This window comes from Hemitrygon akajei, chromosome 11 (genome assembly GCF_048418815.1).
Source record: "Hemitrygon akajei chromosome 11, sHemAka1.3, whole genome shotgun sequence".
In the NCBI taxonomy this organism is placed as follows: Eukaryota; Metazoa; Chordata; class Chondrichthyes; order Myliobatiformes; family Dasyatidae; genus Hemitrygon; species Hemitrygon akajei.
In genome coordinates, this window is record NC_133134.1 from 73,193,768 (window position 1) to 73,220,337 (window position 26,570).

A 26,570-nucleotide genomic window follows, 5' to 3' on the forward strand; every position below is an offset into this window, starting at 1 on the left:
GCAATTCCTCTGCCCGTCACCACAAAAACAGCAGAGAGTTATGGAAATAGCCCCATCCCCTGCATGCACTCTATACTTTTCGCTGCCTCAGTAAAGATACCAGCATAATCCAAGATCCCACCCATACCAGACATTCCCTCTTCTCCCTCTCCCAAGCCTGAAAGCACGTACACCAGGCTCAAGAATGGTTTATACCCCACAGTATATGAGTATTGCACAGTTCCCTAGTCCAATAAGATTCACTCGACCTCACAATCTACCTCATTACGATCTTGCACTTTATCGTTTACCTACACTGCACTTTCTCTGTAGCTGTTACACTTTGAGCCATTGAGAGCATCTTTACACGGAGTGCTGGAGCAGGAAAGCAGATCTATCATCAGGGACCTCCACCACCAAGGCCATGCTCTCTTCCAGCTGCTGCCATTAGGAAGAAGGTACAGGAGCTTCAGAACCCACACCTTCAGGTTCAGCAACAGTCATTACTCTTCAGGCTCTTGAACCAGAAGGGACAACTTCACTTGCCCCATCACTGAACTGTTTCCACAACCTGTAAACTCATTTTCAAGGACTCTTCATCTCAAGTTCTCGATATCTATGTATCTATTTATTTATTATTTTGTCCTTCATATTTGCACATTTTGTTCACTTCTGTACACTGGTTGCTTGTCTGGTCTGTTGCGTGCTGTGCTTCATTGATTCTATTGTGTTTTTTAAATTTACTGTGAATGCCTGCAATAAAATGAATCTCAGGGTTGTATATGGTGACATATATGTACTTTGATAATAAATTTACTTTGAACTTTGTTCTGCATTCTACAATATTTTTCCTTGTACTATCTCAATGCTCTAATCTGTATGAATAGTATACAAAACAAGCTTTTCACTGTATCTCAGTAATAAAAAAATTCTAGTTCCAGTTCCTTACCGCCCTCCCACAGCACAATTCTCTCTCCACACTACCCATTTTGATCACTTTGCATTAAAACAGATTTTTTTTTGTTCTAATGACAATCAACTTGACTTTCACTGCAGCAGAACACAGAAGAGAACACGACTCAGTCCATCAAGCCTGCCCCATCATTCAGTAGAACCACAGTTGATCTCCACTTTTGTGCCAATTCCCAAGGACCTTCAATACTTCTATCTTCCAAATATTTATCAATCTCTACTATAATTTGACCTGGCCTCCACAGCTGCAGAGTTCCAGAGCTTCACTACCATCTGAGAAGAGGAAATACAAGAGACCGCAGGCTGAAACAATGCACAAGGCACTGGAGGAACTCAGCGGTCAGGCATGATGCATTCTGGTATTTAAATCCAAGGTTCTTTTAGAAGTCAGAAACAAGGCATAAAACTTGTTGTTTCATGATCGTTTTACTAAGAGTTGATAGAACAAAGAGAACAGGAAAAGATCAGTGACAGGGATCTTACTATTGGAAGAATAGAGAAATTGAAGAAAGCACCTAGCATAAAATGGCTACCCAAAGTTAAGAAAAATTCCATTCAAATCCATAGATAAGAGATGACCAATTAGAAAATAGTCAATACTGAGTAAAATTAACCAATGAGAAAACACTTATTCACTTAATGAAGTACAGAGAGGCTTTCAGAATTATACTTTGTATGGTGACTAGAGGCATATCAAACTGCCATGCATATAAAGGCTACTTAATACACAAGCAGATAATTGTTAAACTGCAAAGAAAATGACAATTAAAATTAAACAGTTGGATCCAGCAGTCATTATCTATGGAGGAAAATGGACATTGACATTTTGGGCCGAGCCCTTTGTCTGAAGTGCTCTGCAAAAAGATCTCCCGCTAATGGATACATCTCAACTTCGCCGTTAGAATCCTATATATTTGAATAAGGTCAAGCATTCCCCCCACCCCCAAACACTCAGCCAGCAATTCAGAAAAAGCTTTCTCCCTACCACCATCTGATTTTTTAACAGTCCATCAACACTATCTCATTATTTTTATTTTTGTAAGTTACAGTAATTTTACAGTACTGTGCAAAAAGCCTAGACACACACACACACACACACACACACACACACACACACACACACACACACACACACACACACACACACACACACACACACACACACACACACACACACACACACACACACACACACCTCACCCAGAGTGCCTAAGACAAAAGATGTTGGGCACGGCGAGCGTGGAGTACCACAAGAGGGGTGTGGACAGGTTGCAGAGAAGGAATGCCAGGGGCAGAGGGGTGGCACAGGGTGCAGACACACTCAGCCCTGAGGTACCAGGTGAGGTCATTTGATTCCAAACAATAGGTTTATTGATCATTACAGAATGTCTTTCTAGTGCTTCCTGCTCCCTCCCCCCTCCCTGCTCCCTTCCCACTATCAGTCCACAATACAAATCCATAACAGAATCAAGTTTATCATCACTCACATATATCATGATGATTTTTTTGCAGCAACATTACAGTGCAATACATAAAATTACTACAATACAGTGCAAAAGTCTTTGGTTCCTCAGGCTTTTGGACAGTACTGTACATTTTTGGACTGTACTGCTGCCACAAAAGCAACAAATTTCATGTTATCTGAGTCAGTGACAATAAATCTGATTCTGATTGACCAAAATGCCTTTTTCAAAAACTCCCTTCAGGAAAGCACTTTCTGATGATTAAAAGAAAACTTCATGCCATCTTAAAAATGTTATCTGCCAGGTATTTAATCTGATCAACCATTCCAGTTATCACCCCATCCTCTCTCTCTGTTACCCCATCACTGCAGTGCACACACTTTTTATAATGCTGTTTATTATGTAAATACGTTGCATGTTGTTTATGCTAGTACTTATGCACATTTTATTTCATATCCACACTTTAACCTCTAACTTTATTTTTATGTAATTCTTTAACTGATGAATAGTGTTGTTTGTGGTGCATGTTGTGCCCTAACCAACACACAACAAACTCCTAATACATGTAAAAGTATTTTGGCAGTAAAGTTGATTCTTGATCCAAGGAGTAGAAACCCAATCTGTCTATTTTGATAGGAGAAACCTCATGTCTCAGGAGTTATCCTAGTGAATCTGCTTTCAATGCCACTATATCCTTGCATTTGACCATAAGACCAGATGACATAGGAGCAGAATTGGGCCACTTGGCTTATCAAGTCTGCTCCACCACCCCATCATGAATTATTATCCTTCTCAACCCCATTCTCCTGCCTTCTCCCTGCAACCTCCGTTGCCTTGACTAATCAAAAACCTATCAACCTCTGCTTTAAATATACCCAATGACTTGATTCACCACCCTCTGGCTAAAGAAATTTCTCATCTCTGTTCTAAATGGACATCCCTCCATTCTGAGGCTGTGCCTTCTGACAGACTTCCCCACTATAGGGAACATCTTTTCCACTCCCACTCTGTCTAGGCTTTTCAATATTCAATATTCTTAGGAGTAGGATATGCACAGTGTTCCTGATGTGGCCTCACCATCTGTATTCTTAAACTCCAGTCCCTTGCGTCCATGCCATTGCGTTGGGGATGGGGGACCCAATACACAATTCACACTGTCACCTTACTGGGCATAGGGGAAAAAAGTCAACCACCAATTCTTCTGTTCACCAACTATTACGGTTTCAAGTCAAAATATAAAAGTCTTCCACAAGTAACATTAGGGAGAGAAACAATCTGGCTGTTATCTCTCTGCGTTTTTATCTCGATCTGTGGGAGTACTGAATTTGTCAGAAGTGAAAGGCAGATTATCTCTCTGGTATGATTGCACAACCAAACTGAGTAGATAGAGCTCAGATACTGATCAGCCATGGTGGGAGAGGCCCCTGGGGCTGAATGGCCTGCTATTGCTGGCCCCGATCCCTGTGAGCCTCCTCCCTTGGGAGCCCAGACGCTTTCCCTGTACTTTAAGGTAATTTCACATTGCTTACTGCGAGCAGACTGACTTTATACGGTGCTTGGATTTCATAGGTTAAGGGTGAAAGGTGAAATGTTTAAGGGGAACACGAGGAGGAACTTCACTCAGAGGGTGGTGAGAGTGTGGAATGAGTTGCCAGTGGAAGTGGTGAATGTGGGTTTGATTTCAACATTTAAGAAACATTTGGATAGGTACATGGATGGGAGGGGGATGGAGGGCTATGGTCCAGGTGCAAATTGATGGGACTAGGCAGATTAATGGTTCAGCACAGACTAGATGGGCCAAAGGGTCTATTTCCACGCTGCAGTGTTCTAAAGCAGCCGTTTTGTTCTGAGTCAGGAGGGAATATGCAGAGGCTGCAGAATTAGGGGTCAGAGAGTAGTATTGTCAGAGAGCTCAAACATATACAAGGTTTGCATGGGGGTGAATGATGTTGGTTTAAGCTCACCAGGAAGGACAGTCACTTTCTACAGCAAATGTGTGTTATCTACAAGATCACATATTATCTACATTGTCTACAGACAGAAGGATATTACATTATCTACTAGCAGAGGATCATTACATTGTTTACAGGCAGAGAGACATTACATTGTCTACAGGTAGAGAGACATTACTTTGTCTATAGGGAGAGTGACATTACATTGTCTATAGGCAGGAAGACGTTATGAACAGGTAGGAAGTGTGTTATATACGGGTGGAGAAATATTTTATGTATAGGCAACAGGGCACTATGTACAGGCAAAGTGATCTAGTTGTGTGCAGGAAGAAGAAAACATTATTGATTGAATCAAGTTACATCAGAATTTCAGAGCTACTTTGAAGTGTTGTTGAGTGAGTGAATGAGAGTGTGAGAGAGAGAGAGTGTGTGTGACAGAGAGTGAGAGAGAGAAACAGTGAGAGAGAGAGAGAGAGAGAGCGAGAGAGAGAGAGAGAGAGAGAGAGAGAGAGAGAGAGAGAGAGAGAGAGAACACAGAAGGGGATTAAACTAATAGGCTTTGAAAACATTAAAAAATTATTTTACTCATTGTGAGGGGGGTGGTAATGAGGGAATACTGCACCATAGGAGTGACAGCACTAAGGCAGGCTGGGCAAGGCTAAGGGAGCATCACACAGACAGGTCAGAGCCAAGGGAGCCTGTGCTGTCGAAGATGTCCTCTTTCTCTTCAGGTGTTAAACAGAGGTTATACCGTGCCCCCTTGGATGGAAATAAACATCGTATAGTGAGTCTTCCTGGGTCCTACCTGGGTTTTCAACCATGAACAACATATACAAAATATGAGAGAAATTCAGCAGTTCAGGCAGGATCTATAGAAAGGAATAATGAGTCAATGTTTCTGGCTGAGACCCCTCATCATACTTTTAGACCATGAGATATAGGAGCAGAATTAGGACATTTGCCCCTACGTGTCTGTTCCACCATTTCATCATAGTTGATCCACTCTCCCGCTCCAATCCCCTACCTTCTTCATGTATCCCTTCATGTCCTGACCAATGAAGAATTTATCAACCTCTGCCTTAAATACTTGGCCTCCACAGTTGCCTGTGGCAACGAATTCCACAGATTCATCACTCTTTGGCTAAATAAATTCCTCCTTATCTCTGTTATAAAAGGATGCCCCTCTATTCTGGGGCTCTGTCTTCTGGCCTTAGACTGCCCCACCACAGGAAACATCCTTTCCACATCCACTCTATTGTATTGAGGCTATCAACAGATTTCAATGAGGTCACCCCTCATTCTTCTGAATTCCAATGAGTACAGGCCCAGAGCCATCAAACGTTCTTCATATGACAAGCCTTTCAATCCCAGAATAATTTTCATGAACCTCCTTTGAATCCTCTCTAATGTCAACACATCCTTTCTTAGATAAAGGGCCCAAAACTGCTCACAACACTCCAAGTGAGGCCTCACCAGCACTTTACAAAGACTCAAAGTTACATCTTTGCCTTTATATTCCAGTCCTCTTGAAAAGAATGCTAACATTACATTTGTCTTCTGCACCATCAACTCAACCTGCAAATTAACCATTAGGAAATCCTGCCCAAGGACTCCCAAGTCCCTTTGCATCTTAGATATTTGAATTTTCTCTCCATTTAGAAAATATTCCACCCTTTTGTTTCTTCTACCAAAGTGCATAACTATACACTTCCCAACAGTGCTCCATCTGCCACGTCTCTGCCCATTCTCCTAATCTAAGTCCTTCTGCTTCCTCAAAACTACCTGTCCCACCAACTATCTCCGTATCGTCTGCAAACTTTGCCATAAAGCCATCAATTCCGTCAAATGTCACTGACATATTTTCAATCATGTGGCTCTTCTTGGGATCTTACTACACACTATTTGGTAGTCAGAATGCGCACATTGCAATAGTGGCCTTGTGATGTAGAGAAAAGTGTGAAACTTGCAAAAGGAGGCATTTCCTCCCAGTCACTCCCTTCCTTCAGATATCCAAATGCACCCCCCCCCCCCACCTTTGTCTTAGGCAAGATCTACGTGGGTCTGGGTGAGGAATCACCTGGTTTGAGCAAACGTGCCTTTACAGCAATTTCAGAGATAACGGGAGATAAAGTGCGTGCCTCAGCTCCCTGTCACAGTTCCTTCACTGACACAGAAGCAAACAAAAGAAATATACAAATCAGAAATACCCCTACTGATACCCAACACCAATTTAGGCTGACCCACAATTACCAAAGTTTCTCATTTGTGCCTTGAATTAAAAGATTTTCTTTGAAACAATGGGAATAGTAATTAGAGTCACAAAGAATTTGGTTTGCAATAGAATGTGCGTCCTACCTGTACAGAGACTGTGGTGCTCCATGGTGGTAATATCATCAACTGCATTGTGTACAGGAAGCGATGTCTCCATAAATTCCTCACTGACAATGGGCGGCTGATATTTCCCTTCAAGAAGCAGGCATGGGTAAAGGCTACATCAAACACGTGTTCAGAAGTGTGTGTGTGTGTGAGAGAGAGAGTGAGAGAGAGAGAGCGCTATTAAAATTAGATCACAGAATAAACTGCCTTTAATTGTGTGTCAAGCGTAGTTGCAAAGCTTTATCAAACTACTCTGCACTTGTTTGTACATGAGAGAGATATTTCATCTATGCAACCTCTCTGTAATGCAGGAGATTAATCTGGGAAGCTTTTAAAAAAATTAAAGTTTCATAATGAGCAAAATTAATCCATGCGGCTTTAAAAATAATTTAACATACATAATGTAGCAATTTAATCTGGGAGGCTTTTAAAATTATGTAAAATTAATGGATTAAATAGAAGAATTATCTTTTCTTAATGATTTATCTAACCACAGAAGAGCTACAGTGACTCGAAATTGAATTCTTATCCACCCCCAAGTTAAATTATGATTTACCACTGTTACACACACACCACAAACTTAAATGTAAATGTCAGCAATAACTTCAGAGTTTAACCTGGTACTGCCTCTCTGGACCCTTGGTGAATTAAAGCACATTATTAATATTGCACAATCTACATTTATTTTTAAAATTTATACAAAGTGCTGAAAAATGCCTTTAAACATTAAACCTGCAAAAACTTTGCAACAGCGATCTGAACCACAAAATCAAATGTGCCATCTGAAAGAAAACATTCAAAGAAAAACATGCTTAAATGTTAATCAACTCTAGACAATATGCTGGATCAATCTTTAAAGGAGAGATAAGAGCATTAGTGTGCAAGAGATTTTATCTTTGATATAGCAAACAACAATTAAGATTTATTGAAAACTGGAATCAGTGTATTTTTTGATCTGGGCCCTGTTACACTGCCCTGTTTTTTCTTTAAAAAAAATCAACATCTAAGCATTTGCTGTGTTTATTTTTAAATCTATATTTTCTTTCAAAAAAAGGTTTTATTTCAAAAAATTAATTGAATTCAGTATGACACAGATTTTCAAAATGAGTGAGTTCCACAAAGTGGTAACTGAGCATTCAGGAGAGTCAGAGGGAAAAATCCAGCACTCCCCTCCAAAGTAATCAATGGGATAGAATTCAAAAAGGTGATACAGCCCGTAATGTACATGTATGTGTTTAAGAGTCGGGAGGTGGGGAAGAGAGTAAAAGGTACACGAGAGATACTGAGAGTCAAAAGGAGAGAGTGAGAAAGAGGGAGAGTAGGAGTGATAGTGCAAAGGACTTTGAGAGTATGTGTGTCTGAGAGAATGTGAGTGTGAGTTGAGACTGTAAGAGAGTGAGTGAGAGAGAACAAGTGTGTTTGATAAAAGAGTGAGAAAGAGAGATTCAGAAAATCAGAAAGGGAGCCGACAGAGCTCCCTGTGATGGACAGAGTGACAGTTAGAGGGGAGGGGGGAGGCAGACAGTGAGAAGCCAGCTGAATGGCAATTAATCAGATAGCTAAAAAACAGCAGACAACTAGAGACAAATGGGGAAAGGGAGACATACAGTTAAACTGAGAGAAACAGAGAGAAGAACAATGAAAGAAATGGGGAGGAACAGGGAGGAGGAGGGAAGGAGGGACAGAGAGATCAACTAAAGCATACCTTATCAGTGGATTATTTGTTTATTTATTTTTATTTAATGATAACAGTACAATAACAGGCCTTCCGGACCAATGAGCCTCCACCGCCCAATTACACCCATGTGACTAATTAACCTACTAACCCATATGTCTTTGGACTGTGGGAGGAAACTGGAGCACCCGGAGGTAACCTATGCAGACACTCCTTATTTGGGTCCCTGGCACTGTAATGACTTTACACTAACTGCTACACTACCATGCCGCCCCCTGAAGGACCTTAATTTGACAGATGAGCTGGAGAAGGTGGGCTTGGTAAATTTCAAATGCACTAGGTTCTGCTCAAATCCTTTTCCACCCACTCTGACCCCCAGTTAAGTAATGATTTCAAAATCCTTATTACCCTCCAGGGTCTCTCTGCTCCCCATCTACATAGCCTGCTCTGGCACCTTCAGAACTTCAGGGCTCTTGATTCCAACCTCACTCTGTCATTCTGCATTCAGCTGCCTGGGCCCGAGACTCTGGAATTCCTTCCCTGGCTCCCTCTCCTTCCTCCTCGATGATGCTCTTTAAAGCCTTAATGTTGCTTGGCCTTTTTGTGGTTCAGGGTTGATGCCTGAAGACAATGACTAAAAGTTCCACTGTATTTTGGAGGCAGATTATGAAGTAATATAAATGGCGCTGTCTTTGAGCGAGATAACTGGTTTCGATATCAGTAATCATGTCCTGCAGTGAATTAAGAATTACAACTTTCAGATTCGATAAACAGATTCTGTCTCTACAAATCATAGTGCACTAGCAAGAGATAACAGAAATATTGGAGAAGGGAAATAGGCCTAATGTTTCAAGAGCTCATAACATTTTCAAATTGATACATCTTTAACTTTGTAAGATGCCTCAACTGATTCCCCAAGTCAAAAAAAAGAATTAATAAGGCAGATGAACTGAAATTTGCAACAAAATTAAAGAAAATCTTAGAGGAAATGAGGAAGGGAAGAGGAGGAGGGGGAGGGAAGGAAGGGGAAGGGAAGGAAGGGGAAGGGGAGGAAGGGGATGGAGAGAAGGAGAAAAGGGAGAAGCAAGGAGAAGGAGGGGGAAAGGGCAAGAGGAAGGGTAAGAGGATGGAGAGAGGGAAAAAGGAGGGAGAGAGAAAGAGGGAGATAAGGGGAGGGAGGGAGCATGAGAGATTGAGAGGTGGAAACAGAAAAGTTTGAGGGAAATTTAGAGCTTTGGGTCTAAGCCCTTTATGTGAACATATTTTTCGGATTAATGTGACTTCAAAACATCTCAGTGCATTTCAATACATGCTTCCTTGTTTGGAATTGTAACATGTCCATCCTAAAGTACAGTACTTCCTCCTCACTGCCCTTCCCACAGTGCAAAGCTCCTGACAGGACTTGCCCAATCAAATGTGACTCAGTCTCAGAGACATGGTTGATTCATTTAATTTACTGATAAGGCATTGTCAGCAGTTACTGTGCCTGGGTACAGACACCCCTACACTATTCAAGAGCAGAGGCAGGGCAGTTTCCTCAGAAGCCCTGCCGCCACCCTCCCATGGCAGCAATGGGCATCAGCTACCAACCACATCCTGGCAAACAAATACAGACACAGCAGAATACTTTCCATTTCCCGTCCCATTCTGCCTCCTGCCCTCAGTCTGAGGCACTGAATTTGTCCTCAGTCCCTGGCTCTGGGTGCAGTGATGGACTCACTCCGTGCTGCAAGGTCACTGGGGACACATGGACCAGTTCAGAGTTGCACCTTTATTCCTTACATTACACACTATTATTCTCATACTTGCTCATAAACAAACCTTTGCACACTTGTATGTGCAACCATTCCCACACAAAACCCCTTGTACTCACAAACCCCTTCACACTCGTTCACACCTCAAGGATCTTGAGCTCAATACCCCACTTCCCCAACTAATGAAGGACAACACACTGTACACCTTCTAAGCCACGCTATCAATTTGCCTGGCAACTTTGAGGGATCTATGGACATGAACCCCAAGATCCCTCTGTTCCTCCACACTAACAAGAATCTTGCTATTAACCCTTCACTTCACACTTTTCATGACTGACCGTGTGAGAAGGTGGAGCAGCATAGCTGAATAGGAATATTTGTTCCTAACAAGGTGAAGACAGATAGGGACAGAATGATCCATAATCATTCCTGGAGAGGATAGGGGCGAGCCGCATTTTACATTCGGTGTGGTGACCATGGTGCTGTCTTTTGATGGAGTTCCAGAATTCAGTTCCAGCGATGATGAGCAACTAGGAAAATCTTTCCCTAACTGGGATGATGTCGGAATGGGAGGAGGATCTGCAAATGGTGATATTCCCCTATCTTTCTCATTGGGAGAGATGGCGGGTTTGGAAGTGCAGTCAGAATGGCCTGGGCAATTAATCACAACACATTTTGTAGATCCTGTGCATTGATTCAGATTTATTTATCACATGTACATTGAAACATATAGTGCAATGTATCATTTGCATTAACAACCAACACACCCAAGGATGTGCTGGGAGCAGCCCGGAGGTGTCGCCATACATTCCAGTGACAACATAGCATGTCCACAATGTTCAGCAGAATAACAGAAGCAGCAACAACAGCAGCAAAACAAGCCCCTTTCCATCCCTCCCACATCCATCCCTCAGAGTCCCTGAGAGTGAGTCTGTAGGTTGTGTAGTTAGTGAAGTAATCTACACTGGTTCAGGTTCAGGAGCCTAATATTTTTGAGGTGTAATAACTGTTCCTGTCTTACAAGAGGACCACATCTTGTCATGGTTTGTAATTTTTTATACCTCAATGACACAGAAAGCTATGTTGGCTGGAGTCAGGGCTTTACGCTTTGGCACTTGGTAGTGTTGCCCATGCCAAACAGGTCAAAGGGTAGAATACAGATTAAGAGTGGTCCACTGGCCTTCCAGGTTCAGGAGTTCAACTCAGGGCTAACAACCCTGAAAGGTAAAACAAATTGCTATGGAAACAACAATGGATAATTCTTCTACATCCGAGTGTGACGGTTTTCCTGAGTCAAAGAGATTGTTGGACAGATGGGAGGGAACGTAGCATCACTCCTGACAAATATCTTGGATGGGTGGAAGAGAGAGATCCTGATTATCCTCTCAACAGTCCTTGTAACACTTTGTAGGGACTTGTGGTGAGATGCTTTGCAATTCCCGTACCAGATGGTGATACAGTTGGTCAGGACACTCTCAACGGTGCTCCTGTAAAAATTGGTTAGACTTTCAGGTGGGGGGGGGGGAGGGTGGTGAGAGTCATGCTCACCTCAATTACCTCAGGAAGTTGAGACACTACTACACTTTCTTGATCAGAGAAATGGTATTGAAGGACCAGATGAGATCGTCCATCTACCTCCTTCTTTCCCCTTTGTCTACCTCCATCTATCATCTTCCTGCCACTATCTCTCAGCTCCACCTCCAACCTCCCCTCCTCAGCACAACCTGCCCATCATCTTTCACCCTTCTTAGTCCACAACCAACCTGGGCAACTGTCCCTCTCCTCTTTACACTGCCCATCTCCCCTCAGTCCTGATGCAGGGTTTCTTACCTTACCACAGATGCCTCTCAAGTCACTTGGTTCCTTCAACAGCTTATTTGTTGTTCAGGATTCTAGCATCTGTAGTCTCCTGTTGCTGTATGTATGCAACTGTGTATGCTGGTAGCATTGGGAGTTATGGTTTTGTAATCCAGGAGGTGAGGGTTCAAGTTCTATCTGCTTCCATTTGAAGTGAGGGGCATATTCCTGTGCTGTTCTTTGCAACAGCTCAATACTTACCTAGTCAAACTGGGTTAGTGCAATGCTATTACAGCTCGGGAAGTTTCGGAAATTGGAGTTCAATTCCAGCACTGTTCTGTAAGACGTCTCTATATGTTCTCCCCATGGAATATGTGGGTTTTCTCCGGGCCCTTCCACAGTCCAAAAGATGTACCAGGTAGATTAATAGGGTTTGGTGGTGTTTGCTGGGGTGGCATGACTCAAAAGGCTGGAAGGGCCTTCTCTGTGCTGTATCTTTAAATAAAAACCTCTTTGGCACCTTATACTTTTGAATAAGATAGCCTGTCATTCTTCTAAATTCCAAGGAATTTAATATTTATCACCTTTAAGTCATATATACATGAATTATTGTATTCCTAGTAGGGGTTAGGCCATTTTTCCTCTCCTCTTCATATCTCTCTATTCATGTTTCCCTTGTGTGTTCATTAGCAGTTGTTCCAACTCACTTCCAATGCTTATCTCAACTGTTTTTTGAAGGATAACTTTGCACCTTCTCAATTCTCTCTGGATTGCTGCAGATTGCTGGACAGATTAACAAATTTCAGATATACCTGCTTCCAGGTTAAAATCCTACATTATACAGAGTCATACAATATGAAAGGCGCCCCTCAGTTCATCAAGTTCATGCTAATCATCAACCACCCTTATGCACTATTCCATGTTAGTTCTCTTCACATTCCCGTTAAATCTCCCTGAAGTTATCTGCATTTATCTGCATGCTTGGGCCAATTTGGTTAACTCAATTTAATTATTTGAAGAACTGTTGGGGTGGGGGAGGTGGAGTTGGAAAGGATTGGGATGCTGATGGAATGAATTACAGAGCTCTTGCAAAGAGCCAGCACATGACTGAGGGGCTGAATGGCTTCCTTTGTTGTGGGGTTCAAACTGCATCTCCTTGGCGCTAACTGCACCAGTGGACTCCCACCCAACCTCTACGCCATCTCTCATCCCCAACCTAAACACGCCCCTTCCCCCATCAGAACTGAGATTAGCAGTCGGTTAGTAAGTGCCTGACTCCAGGAAACCACCAATAGACCTATCCTTCTAACTGAACAGCTAGCATGCTGAATCTCGCCGCTTTATGCAATGCACACCAAAACTCGTGGAGAGGAGGAGACCACAAAAGCTACGGGCCAGTAGATAACAGGACGGCGTTCTACCTTGAATTGCGGGGAAGGACAGAGAGAGGGAGAGTGTGAGAAGATATCGCTCTGCTGCTCTCGTTCGCTCAGTACCAGTGAAAGGAAATGGCCCGTTGCTCTTCCATGCCCTCTGTGCCGAGGCTAGGCAGCAGCGGGAGGGTAGGGGAGTTGTAAATGCTTCTAAGAACTTAACGATCTTACTGATAATTCTGAGAATCGCTGAGAAACACATGAACACACACAAAAACAAAAATACTGGCCACCTTTGGTCCATTAACCCTTTAAAAGACTGGGAGTGGAGGGGAGGTGATTCAAGGTCAGAGATTTCATATAAGCACCCACAAGCAAGACCAGCATTTATTGTCTACCCCTAGCACCTCTCAAGAAGGTAGTGGTGAAATACCTTCTTGGACCACTGTAGCTACTGTTGGGAAGGGTAACAGTTTCTCAAGAACAGCCCATTCACTTCTGTGAGGAGTTGTGAATGCAGCCCAGTCCATCATGCAAGCCAACCTTGCCCCCATTGACTCAGTCTACACTTCCTGCTGCCTAGGCAAAGTAGACAACATAATCAAGGGCCCCGCCCACTCTGGTTATTCTCTCCTCTCCTGTTGGGCAGAAGGTACAAAAGCCCAAAAGCTTGTACCACAGGCTCAAGAACAGCTTCTCTCCCACTGTTACTGGACTCTTGAATGGAGTTTCATACTTTATTTTATTTAGAGATACAGCACAGTAACATGCCCTTCCAGCCCAATAAGCCTGCATCACCAAATTCCACAAATGTGACTAATTAATCTACTAATCTGCACATCTTTGGAATGTGGGAGGACACAGCCTCTTCTCATTGTTACCATCAGGAAGGAGGTACAGAAGCCTGAAGGCACACACTCAACGATTCAGGAACAGCTTCTTCCCTTCTGCCATTTGATTCCTAAATGCACACTGAACCCATGAACACTACCTCACTTTTAAAAAACTATTTCTATTGTTGCACCATTTTTAATTTAACCATTTTATATATATTTCCTGTAACTGATCTATTTAGTTTTGTTACATATTATCATATATTGCATTGTACTGCTGCGGCTGTTAACAAAATTTCACAGCATACACTGGTGATATTAAACCTGATTCTGATTTTGAAACCAGAGCAACCAGAGGAAACCTACAGAGGCACGAGGACGACATATAAACCTCTTACAAACAGCAGTGGAATTGTATCTGGGTCGCCGGTGCAGTAAGTGTTACACTAATGACTACAGTAACGTGCCACTCGTGATCTCCCGCTCTACATAGTCATGGTCCTTCCACTCTATTTGGGCATCAGCACCACATTTTCTCTGTGGCTGCATCACTACATTCTGCATTCTGTTTTCTTTTCACTAGCTTGATGATTTGTTTGTTCATCCACTGTATAAGGAATTTAGTCATCCACAATTTGTAGGGGATGGACTAGTCTGTGGGTACGGAGATGGCCGGAGAGGCCAATTCAGGCTCGAGTGGCAGTGTGAATAAAAAGATAGCAGCTATGTTGGGTTGGAGATCGCTAGCTCGGGCTTTACTGGCCAGCCTACATCTCTCTGCTGATATTGTCCTAAGTGTCACTGCTCCCTTAAGAAAAGAGGGAGAATATGTTCCATGTGTATGGGTTGATGTTAAAGACTTTTAGTGAAGTTTTCAGGGTGTCTTTATAACTTTTCTTTTGGCTACCATGGGAAAGCTTTCCTTTCTCTCATTCGCCTTAAAGCAGTGTCTCTGGCAGCTGATGGGCCGGCATTCGAGCTACGTGGCCTGCCTGGTGTAACTGGGACTGCATCAGGATGGTGTAGATATTGGGCTTGCCTGGCTTGGAATGTACCTCAGTATCAAGGATTCTGCCTTGCCACTTAATGTTGAGGAGCTTTCTGAGGCAGACTGTGTGGAAATGGTTCAGTTTCTTGACATGCTCTTGGTACACTGTCCATGTTTCACAGGTGTAAAGCAGAGTGGGAAGTACTACAGCCCTATACACATTCAGCTTAATCTGTAGACTTGTGCCTGTTCTGTTCCAGGTGTTGCTATAAAGTCTGCCGAAGGCTACATTTGCTTGGGCAATCCTGGGGTTTACTACATCATCAATGATGATGTTCTGGTGTGATACCAAGAAACATGAACCTGTTCACTGCGTTGAGACTTTGACTGTTGATTGTGATGTGATTTCCCTGGAACTGGCTGATGCATTACTTCAATCTTGGTGTTGATGGTAAGCCCAAAGTTGGTACCTGCATCAGAAAACTTGTTGACACAGCGCTGAATATCATCAGCATTAAGGGCACAGTCATAAGCAAAAAGGAAGCCTTTGATTATATTTATCATAACTTTAGTTTTTGGAGCCTCCTGAGGTTGAACAGTTTCCCATCAGTGCAGAATCTGATGCCGATGCCCACATCACCATCTCTGAAGGTATCAGTCAACTTGGCAGAAAACATCAGATTGAATAGTAGGCAACACGAGTGAATCTGCAGATGCTGGAAATAAAAACACAAAATGCTGGCAGAACTCAGCAGGCCAGACAGCATCTATGGGAGGAGGTGGTGACGACATTTTGGGCCGAAACCCTTCATCAGGAGTGAAGTAACATGGGATGGTCGAGGGGGGGATAAGAAGTGGGGGGAGGGATGAAATAGAGAGCTGGGAAGTGATAGGCTGAAGGGAAATGGGCTAGGGGGAAGGTGGAGAATTATGGGAAATAAAAGAGAAAGAAAGGTAGGGCTGGGGGGAGATTATAGTGAGGGGGGAAAAAGAGAAAGAGAACCAGACTAAAATTATAGATAGGGATGGGGTAAGGGGGGGGGCAGGGGTATCAGTGGAGGTCTGTGAGTTGAATGTTCATGCCGGCAGGTAGGAGGCTGGAGATAAGGTATTGCTCCATCAACCTGCGTGTGGCCTGATTGAATAGTGTTGTGCCAAGACACAGGGTCAGAGGCAGGGAAGGGCTTGGATGTCTCACTGTAGTCCTGAACTCTAGCTTGCATGCTACCATGGAATTCCAGCACCATGGTGAGGAATTTCCTAGGGCATTCCACAGACCATCTCCGCTAACAGTGTCGAAGGCCTCAGACAGATCAACATACAAGTCAGCGTTTTGCTCCTGACATTTCTCTTACAGCTGCCTTGCAGCAAGCACCATGTCAATAGTCCCGGAATCCACACTGGCTGTCTGGTAGGAGTCCCTGGTCAAGGTGTGATGTGAGATGGTTGAGAAGAAGCGTGATGAAGATCATACCTGCGATCGACAGCCAGGACATTCCGCAACAGTTGTCGCAAAACCAGCAGCACTGGTTTTCCTTTTTGGTTGTACAGGTGGCTGATGGATGAGTCTTTAAACTCCCATGGAATCGACTCGCTGCCACATGAGTTGGAAGAGCTGATGGAGCTTTTCTGTTAGCACTGTCCCACCTTCCTTGTAGGACACAGCCGGTATCGTGTCTGATCCAAGTGCTTTAGTCTCTAAAGAGCTGATGTATCGCTTTCTGGGTCTTGCTAAGGTCAGTGGAACATCCAGTGCTTCATTGACAGGTACTTCTTGGAGGCAATCAATGGCTTCGTCATTTATAGATGAAGGACAATTCAAAACAGTGTTAAAGTGCTCAGCTCCACCTGTGAAGAATTTTCTTTGTCCATGATCAGCGTCCTTTCCATCAGCACTAAGGAGAGGAGATAATCCTGATGATGTGGGGTTAGACTTCTTTTAGCGCAGCTTAGAAATTCTTTAAATCATACCTATCTGTATATACCGGCTCAGCCAGGAATCCTGTATCTGGTGCAGTTTGTGTGTACAGTTCTTTGTGCGTTATTGAAGGTATTCTTCTTTGAGATGGATTTAGGACCACTAAGGAAAGCTTTGTGGAGACAATGTTTGATGTCGACACACTTTTTCATCAAACCAGTCCTTGTGCTTTCTGGTAGCAAGCCCCAGAATCTCTGTAGCAGTGTAACAGACCAGCTCTTGAAGGTATGTTCAGAGGAGTGGTATTTAAGCGGTCTTCCAGAGCATCAACAAAAGATTGCTTCGTGTTGCTGCTTTTCAGTTTGGAGATGTTCAGCCACTTTGGGGCTTTCTTTCCTTGTCAGCATCTCCTGGGCTGAATACGGATGTTCAGTTTAGAAACGATGAGTCAGTAGTCTGTCCAGCATTCAGCACCGCACATAAATTTTGTCCCCCTGACATCCTGCAGCTGTCTCTCTTCCTGACGATCATATTGTCAATTAGATGCCAGTGATGATACATCTATGAAGTTCTGTTATGGGTGGGAAGGTGAAAGATGGTGCTGGTGATCAACAATTTATGTTCGGTACATGTCTGGAGCAATAGAAGAAAGGTACTGTTGTAGCAGTGAATGCCTTATTTCCCAATGACCTCATCAAATGTTCCCTCTAATTTGTAATGACCAGTGTGTGCACATAAATCTTATGCTGTGCATTTTTTGCCCAGTGACAACAACATGTGCACACTGAATAGTTTCTTCAACGAACACAGAATAAGCCAGTTCTAAAATCTGCAGACAAATCATCACAAACTCCATATTGTCAACACTGTCTGCACCAGAAACTGGAAAAGGAAATGCAATTGTGTTCAATCATGAAATATACTTAACATGCCAATGAGGTAGAGGGTGACAACCTTTTGTGCGCTAGTTGCAAAGGATGTGTGCGTGCCCACACCTTAGAGGAAAGATTGACTCCATCCCAGGTGTTGTCAGAGCCTACTCTACCAAGATGATAAAACTTGTCTGCTTTGGGAACAGTGGCAATAACTGATTGCAGTTCTTCAAAGAATCTGTCTTTGACGTCATCTGGTTTCATCATGGTTGGGCATAAGCACTAATGATGATGACATGTTTCCTACCATGCCATTTGGCGGGTGGGGGGAGGGGGGGTTGGTTTCATGAGCTGGTCGTTCACACCCTTTAGAGGTCCAGCAAGGTTGCCAGAGATCTCTGACTTCACTGCAAATCCAACCCCAGCCTAATTTCAGTCTTGATTTCCTCTTCCACTTCAAAGAACGTGCATCCGGCACGCCTTTCACAAAGTTTGCCCTCTCCTGCAAGCCAGATCTCAAAGAGGGTTCCAATATTAATATCATATCGGGTTAACTCTCTCCCATTAGAGATTTCCCCTCTGAGGTCTGTCAGCATCAACTCTGTCCAACATCGTGCGCACATTCCACACACCGAGGGTAAAAGAAATAATCCTTAATGTTCTCTTAGTATTTTGACCTCTGTGATAGGGTCCCTGCCAGCCGTGGTAAACTGGCTTGGGAATAAATGGATCAGGCAATGTTCAGGACACATTTACTAGCCCCTTCCTCATACCGTGTAGGTGAGCAGTGCATTCCTGAGAAGAGCTGTTCAGTCACTCGAGCCGCTGCTGAAAGCTGCTCGATGTCAGTGGGTAACACCAGTTGGCCTGAGCCACCAGTGTGCAGGTTTGTGGCTGTGGTCAGCAGCGTACCCACACCTGCCGCTTTGTCTCCAGCCTGTCACCACAGGACAGGTTAGTTTGGGATGGGAAGGTTGGATGACGAGAGTGACTTGTGCAAAGTGAGAAAGAGTTGCACAACATCAACCTCACTCACTTGCCTGAGACCATCTGATTGTAGACTCCAAGAGAAGGAAACCAGAGGTCTATGAGTCAGTAATCATCGGAGGATTAGAGGTAGTAAGTAATTTTAAACTCCTAGGTGTCACTATCTCAGAGGACCTGTCCTGGACCCATCATATTAATGTAATTGCGAAGAAAGCACAACAACACTTCTACTTCCCCAGGAGTCTGCGGAGATTCAGCATGTCATCATAAAGCTTGGCAAACTTCTATAGACATGTGGTGGGAAGTGTGCTGACTGGCTGCATTACAGCCTGGTATGGGAACACCAATGCCTTTGAGTGGAAAATCCTACAAAAGGGTAGTGGATTCGGCCCAGTACATCATGAGTAAAGCCCTCCCAACTTGAGGACATCTACAGGAAATGTTGCTGTAGAAAAGTAGCATCCATCATCAAAAATCCTCACCACCCAGGCCACGCTCGCCCTTGCTGCTGCCATCAAGTAGGACACACAAGTGCCTCAGGAATCGCACAGGCAGGTTCAAAAACTGTTACCACTGCTCAACCATCAGGCTCTTGAAAAAAAGGGGATAACTACACTCATTTAAAGATTCTTTTATCTTGTTATTTGATGCTCGTTATTTATTGTTATTTATTTATATCTGCATTTTCAATTTGTTGTCCATTGATTCTGTTTACAGTTACGGATCTACAGATTTGCTAAGTATGCCCATAGAAAAAAAATCGCAGAGTTGTATGTGGTGACATGTATATACTCTTAAGCTTTGATCTGTATCCAGTGGTAAGAAAGAATCAAGACAGCTGGGGAGAGAGTCAGATGCAGTGACATCCTTAATACCTTGTCACTCCACAGTTTCACACAGTCTGCCGGGTTCAATCTTTGCCAGCTTGGGTAGGCAAGCCCAAACTCACCGAGGGTTTAAGACCCATTGATTACCCTCACCTGGTTTAGCCTGATCATTGACGCACTTTACCAGGGTGTGGCCACTGTTGCTAGCAAACAGCTGCTTGGAATCACAGATATGAGCTGAGTGCCAAGTGGGGACTGGACCATTGGTGGTCGAACTTCTCCCAAGGGGGCATCAGAAGTGCTACTCCTCCCTGACACCCCATATAGACCTTGATGTACTTATGTATGGAATGTTCTGCCTAGATGGCACGCAAACAATGCGGCACTGTCTTCTCACCACCATTCCTGCATGCAGAGGTCCAACTCACTGGCCCTCTCAGTGCAGAAATCCCTTCTCCCTACCATTCCTACAACATGATCATCTCTCCTCACTGTCCCTCTCACAGTGCTGAGTTCCCTCCCTCTTCACAGTACCTCCCTCTATCCTCACCACAATTCCCACAGCCCAGCGCTCCATCTTCACCACCTCTCCCACAACACAGCACACCCTCCTCACCGCAACTCCCACAGTGCAGATATCGCTCCTCACTGCCGCTCCCACAGCATGGCATCCCTCCTCACTTCCCCTCATGCTGTGCGGTGGTCCCTCCTCACAGTGCTGAGCTCCCTCCTCATGGTGTAAGGCACTCTCTTAGCTCTACACTGAACTGCCCATATTTGACCACGTCTTCCAGATTGGAACAAGACCCCTTGACCAGGTGTCCTTATAGGTAAGGGCATGCACCAACAAACCCAAGAGGAGACTTGGTCAATTTCCACAGAATTCTCAGCTGCAGGCTAGTTGAATGCACACTTCAAACTAAACCATAAACACCCATAACTAAAGATACCTTAGAGTTTACTAGGACAGCTGGCAAATTAAACAAAGATACCAAGGGCTGAGACTGGGGCAGACCTGAGGCTTATTTGGGTCAACTGTTATTTTATATTATGGAAAACCTCCGAGACTGAATCACCAACCAGCAGTGACCTGTCTTCCTGCACTGTTATGCTACCCCTCACCTGACTTTCACTGGCTTTCCTTTGCATTATATTGAGAAGACACTGCAGTGCTGAGGGATCACCTTGCTGCGGCAGGACCACTGTGTGGTGGGAAGGACTGGCCACTATCAATATCACAGAAGCAGAGGTCTCATTCCTCCTCTCTGAGAAATAAAGGTTCATGTTCTCCTCACTGATCTTGTAAGCATGGTTTATGTAAAAATGCACCGTACATTAGCCTGACCCTGGAGTTATAAACAGGGACCCCTTGGTACTTTCTGAGGCCCACACATGATGCAGGAGGAGCAGCTAACACAACTGTTACCCACACAGCAAAGAAAATCTGTGGGTATTGGACTGTGGATTATGATGAGAGGGGAGGAGAGAGTGAGGGGAGGAGACAGAGAGGGGGTGAGAGAGAGAGAAAGTGGGGGGGATGAGAGGGAGGGGAGAGGGGGAGAGAGAGGGGTTGAGAGGGGAGAGAGGGAGGAGAGGGGGAGAGGGGAGAGAGTGGGAGAGAGGGGGTGAGAGTGGGGAGAGAGAGATGGGGAGAGAGGGGGAGAAAGGGGCAGAGAGGAAAGGGAGAGTGAAGGGAAGAGAGAGGAGAGAGAGTGGGGAGGGGGAAGAGAGTGTGGGGAGAGAGGGGCAGAGAGGAAAGGGAGAGTGAAGGGGAGAGAGAGGGTGTAAGTGGAAGAGAAAGAGAGTAAGAGAGAGAAAATGAATGAAAAAGGAAGTGAGAGAAAGAGAATGAGGTAAACAGAAAGAGTGAGAGAGAGAGAAAGTGCAACTGAAAATGAAAGGTAGAAAATTAATCTAAATGAGATGAGAGGAAAAAAGAGGAAGATAGAGGGAGAGAGTGATCGAGAACCGTGGACAGGTGGAGATGAATCGGATCATCAAACAAGAGCGCGATGCACAGGTCGTGGTTCCAGACCGCATCTGCAGGCTGCTCTCAATGCTCTTCAGATGACCACACAATGGAAACACAGTGCAAGCTGGCCACAGTGGGATGGAAAACCAAGACTTTTGCAACCGAGGCCAAGAGCTGAGTACAAGGGAAAATCTATCAGCCGCATTGCTGTGTGACCTAGTTAATGAGTGTCTGTTAGTCAGCATTTTGCCTTCACAAGGAGTGTTAGCTGGGGACAGGCAGTTAACTCATTGGAAGCCACACACACTGGGAGCCTGAGCACTGAGCCTCCAATAATGGACAGCTGGGTTGGGGAATAAATCCGTGTGGGCTGAGGCGACAAGGCCAACAGGAAGCCTAAGCTGTCTGATGGGAGTATTGATGGGAGAGAATGGGAGAGGAAAGCAATGAGAAGGAGAGCAAAAAATTAAACAGAGGAAGAGACGACAGCTCAGAGAGGGAGAGGGAGAGAGTGAGAAAGAGAGGATAGGAGAAAGGGGGATGGGGAGAGAGAGAGTGAGAAGGGATAGGATACAGGGGAGATAGGAGAGAGGAGCGATGGGGGAAGAGAGAGAGAGAGAGAGAGAGAGAGAGAGAGTCAGAGAGTGAGGGGTTAGGAGAGAGAGGGGATAGAGAGAGAGTGACAGAGATGGAATAGCAGAGGCACAAAGGTGCAGAGGAGAGGGAGAGAAAAGAAGAATGATGGGGTAGATGACAGAGAGAATGAGGAGAGAGAGGCTAGAACCTCTCACAGGTCATTAAGATTCAAGTTTATTTATGACTGGTACATCAAAACATATAGTGAAATGCCTAGTTTGCATAAATGACCGACACAACTTCAGGATGTTCTGGAGACAGCCCACACGTGTCACCACACATTCTGGCACCAATGTATCATATCCACAATGCTCAGCAGAATAACACAGAACACAACAAGCAACAAAACAACAACAGTATAACAAGCCTCTGCTTCCCTCCTATCCACACACATACAGTCCTCTAATTCCGAGGCAGTCCATAGTCTTTGGCCTCGAGACTTCAGCCGCAGATTTGGATGCGGGCATGCAGGCATTGGGCTTTTAACTACTTCAGCAAACTTGCAGAGATTTGCAAAGCTGGCTCTCCCGCCAACAACAATTTTCGACTTGCAGACTTTTGATTCAAGCCTTGGGCCTCGATCCTCGGCATCAAGCAAAGGACTCGCTGATCACCGAACAAACATAAAGTCATAAAACAAGGAAACAGGCCCTTTGGCCTCACTGGTACATGCCGAGCAAAATGTTCATCCAAGCTAATCCCATTTTCCCATATTTGGCTCTAAACTTTTCCTGCCCTCATACCTGCCCAAATGTCATTCAAAAGTTGCTATTGTACCAGCTTCAACCACTTCCTTTGGCAGCTTCCTCCATACACCTACCACCCTCAGTGTAAAAAGTCTGTCCTTCAAATCATTCATCAATTTTTCTTTGGTATTTGCAAAACCAGTTTTCTTTTGCACAGTGGTTGTTTGTCCATCCTCTAGGGTGCGGTCTTTCATTGATTCTATTGTGCCTCTTGGACTTACTGTGTATGCCCACAAGAAAAAGAATCTCAGGGTTGTATATAATGACGTGTATTTTGATAAGAAACTTACTCTGAACTTTGAATTTTGAACATCATTCATGAACCACAACTAGAGGGAGAGAATTAGTTTCCCTCTAAAGTCATGACCACTTCATGTCAGTGTGGTTTTGGTTAGATGAGTGGTCAGGGGCAGGTGGAGACTATTCTGTCCAGAGACTGCAGTTGGGTGTGAAATTAATTTCCCAAGCAGACAGTCAAAGCCACTTGTCAGAACACATCACCACCAGAACTTTCAGACAAGCATGGGATATCATATTTTTAAATTTTAGGAAAGAGGGATTGAGTTTCAGACCTTATTTCTGAGATCTTGCTTGTCCAGTCACCACTGCACTGGTTCCTTCTTGCATGGCCAGGGTCTCAGCATCACTTCATGCTGCCTCTAAAGTAGTGTGGTGGGGATGGGACCGTCTCCCTTTCCTGTTTGGGAAACACATCTGCCCAAGAGGCTCCGTGGTCTCCGTCAAACTTACTTTCTACTGTAGTCAACATACTACCTTCAGGAAGGGGGTTCAGAAGCCCGAAGATGCACAATCAATGTCTTAGGAACAGTTTCTTCCATCTGCCATCAGATTCCTGAATGGTCCATGAACCCATGACCACTCTTTTTGCATTTTATATAATGTATTACACTGTCGTGCTGCTGCAAAATAACAAATTTCATGTGACACAGTACAGACCCTTTGGCCCACAATGTTGTGCCAACCTTTTAACTTACTCATACATCAATCTAACCCTTCCCTCCCCCACAGCCCTTCATTTTTCTTCCATCCATGTGCCTATCTGCTTCTACCAGCCCTCCTGGTAGGGCGTTCCACACACCTACCACTTATGTAAAAAATTTACCTCTTACATCCCCCTATACTTTCCTGCTATCACCTTAAAATTATGCCCCTTTGCATTAGCCATTTCTGCCCTGGGAAAATGACTCTGGCTGTCCATGATATCCGTGCCTCTGATCATCTTGTACACCTCTATCAAATCACCTCACATCGTCCTGCACTTGAGAGAGAAAAGCCCAGCATGCTCAACCTATCCTCATAAGACATGCTCTCATCCTGACAAATCTCCTCTGCACTCTCTCAGTGATATGTCAGAGATAATAAACCTGATTCTGATTCCCCCAAACAGCTGCATGATGTGGACTCTAGTCTCCACCAGCTGTTCCTGTGGAAGCCCGCAGAGGCAAACACTGACTGCCCACTGGCAGATCACCAACTCAGAATGAGATGCATTATTGCATTGCCCCAGAAGCAGGGGCAGGGAACTCACTGTGCCGGGCCTGATGCAGTTCAGCCTCCAAGATTCAGTGCGGAAGCTTGGAGCAGCCTCTTGTGAAGACTGTTACTAAATAAAGGCTGGGGTGTACGGCCAACTTGTGCACAGAGGGGCAGGAACTCATGCAAAATCCCTCACTTATCACTTAAGGAATATATACAAAAAGACAACCAACATCATGCTGATGTACTGTAAATCATGAAAGCAAATGTAATGCATTGTGTCCCAAACTGTGAGGTGTGGAAGCACTGCAATGTATAGTTAATGAATAAGAAAGCTTGTCTCAAGAACAAAGGTACCAATAAAGACAACTAACAAAAGGAATGTGGAGTATAGGATCACCCGTGGAGACTGAAACAAGAATTATGTAGGCCGGGCAAGACGTAAACTCTCAGTTTATTTATGGGAACACAAACCTGGTGTTACAGAGACATGATCCATTGTCACTGACCTCAGTACATGAAGGCCAAGAAAGACACCATTTTGACTTTGGACACCGTGAGTTCTGGTGCAGGCACAAGAATTTTTAGAAGCATGGTTCCCTTCTGATAACTCTGTAAACAAACATATTGAAATAGATGCCAACTACTAAGAGCCAAAGAAACGTGTGCAAATAGACTCCTTACAGATTATGTCAGAATTGAACTCCAATGCCCTGAGCCGCAATAGCATCATACTGCTACCAGTTCACATAACCTAATGCTGCAACATATATTTTGTGCATAAAACACAAAAATGGGGCCTTTTGACTCGTAGAGTCCATGCCAACCATTGACCACTAATCTTATTCTTTTTATTCTCTCCACACTCCCATCAACTCCCCCTAGATTCTACCCCTCACACCCACACACTGTGGTCAACTTACAAGTCAATTAATCCACCAAACTGCACGTTGTTGCCATGTGGGAGGAAACGGAGGTGGGGGGGGAAGAGGGGGAAACCCAGACAGTCACAGGTATGAACTACACACACACACACACACACACACACACACACACACACACACACACACACACACACACACACACACACACACACACACACACACACACACACAATCAAATCTGAACCTTTGGGCGAGTTTACCCTGGTATCCTGAAGCCAAAGTACACCACCCTTGGGGTTCTGAATGGCTAGCGGGCTAGGAATCAACCACATTGTGGGTCTAATGTCCTAAAGACAAAAAATGAGAGTGCGGGGGGGGGGGGGGGGGGTTCATTCCAGGACAATGTGCAAAGCTTCACAAGCATTGGTGGGATGATAGGGCAGACTGCTGGCTCAGCAGAGTGACAATAGTGCCTTTTAAACCACTGTGTAGATGTTGTTGGGGAGGTCACCAGAGCATCCTTGGAGTATGGGAAGCTGAAGGTTGAGTTCATAAAGATTTTTAAAGTTACAAGTGACATAGATAAGGTGAACGGACATAGTCTTTTCACTTCGGTAGGGGAGTCCAAAACTAGAGGACATAGGTTCAACTTTTCCACAAGGGTGATGGGTTCTGAGGCTATATAAGGCATTGGTCAGACCGCATTTGAAGTGATCAGCTTTGGGCCCCATTTTCAAAGAAAGGACATGCTGGTATTAGTGTGGTGCCAGAGGTGGTTTACTAGAATCATCCCAGGGAGAAAAGAGAATGTATGATGGCCCTCCACGTGTACTCACTGGAGTTATAAGAATATAAGGAGGTCGTCTCACTGAAGCCTACTGAATAATGAAGGCCTAGAAAGAGTGGAAGTGAAGAGGAGGTTTCCAATAATGAGAGAGTCTAGCACCAGAGGGCACAGCCTCAGAATAGAGGGATATCCATTTAGAACTAGATGAGGAGGAAATTCTTTAGCCACAGAGTGGTGAATTTGTACAATTCATTGCCACAGATGTGTTGTGGAAGTCAAATC

The 26,570-nt window shown here is 44.3% G+C and overlaps 1 protein-coding gene across 1 annotated transcript in view; it reads right to left on the reverse strand.

The window, feature by feature from the left end:
• LOC140735119 (nuclear receptor ROR-alpha A-like) overlaps positions 1–6,828 on the reverse strand; it is a 216,995-nt gene extending 210,167 nt beyond the window's left edge. Inside the window, exon 1 of the mRNA XM_073059911.1 lies at positions 6,722–6,828. Within this exon, the coding sequence (XP_072916012.1) occupies positions 6,722–6,794 (73 nt within the window). The 5' untranslated portion in view covers positions 6,795–6,828. The remainder of the gene's footprint in view (positions 1–6,721) is intronic.
• Positions 6,829–26,570: the final 19,742 nt, after the last annotated feature.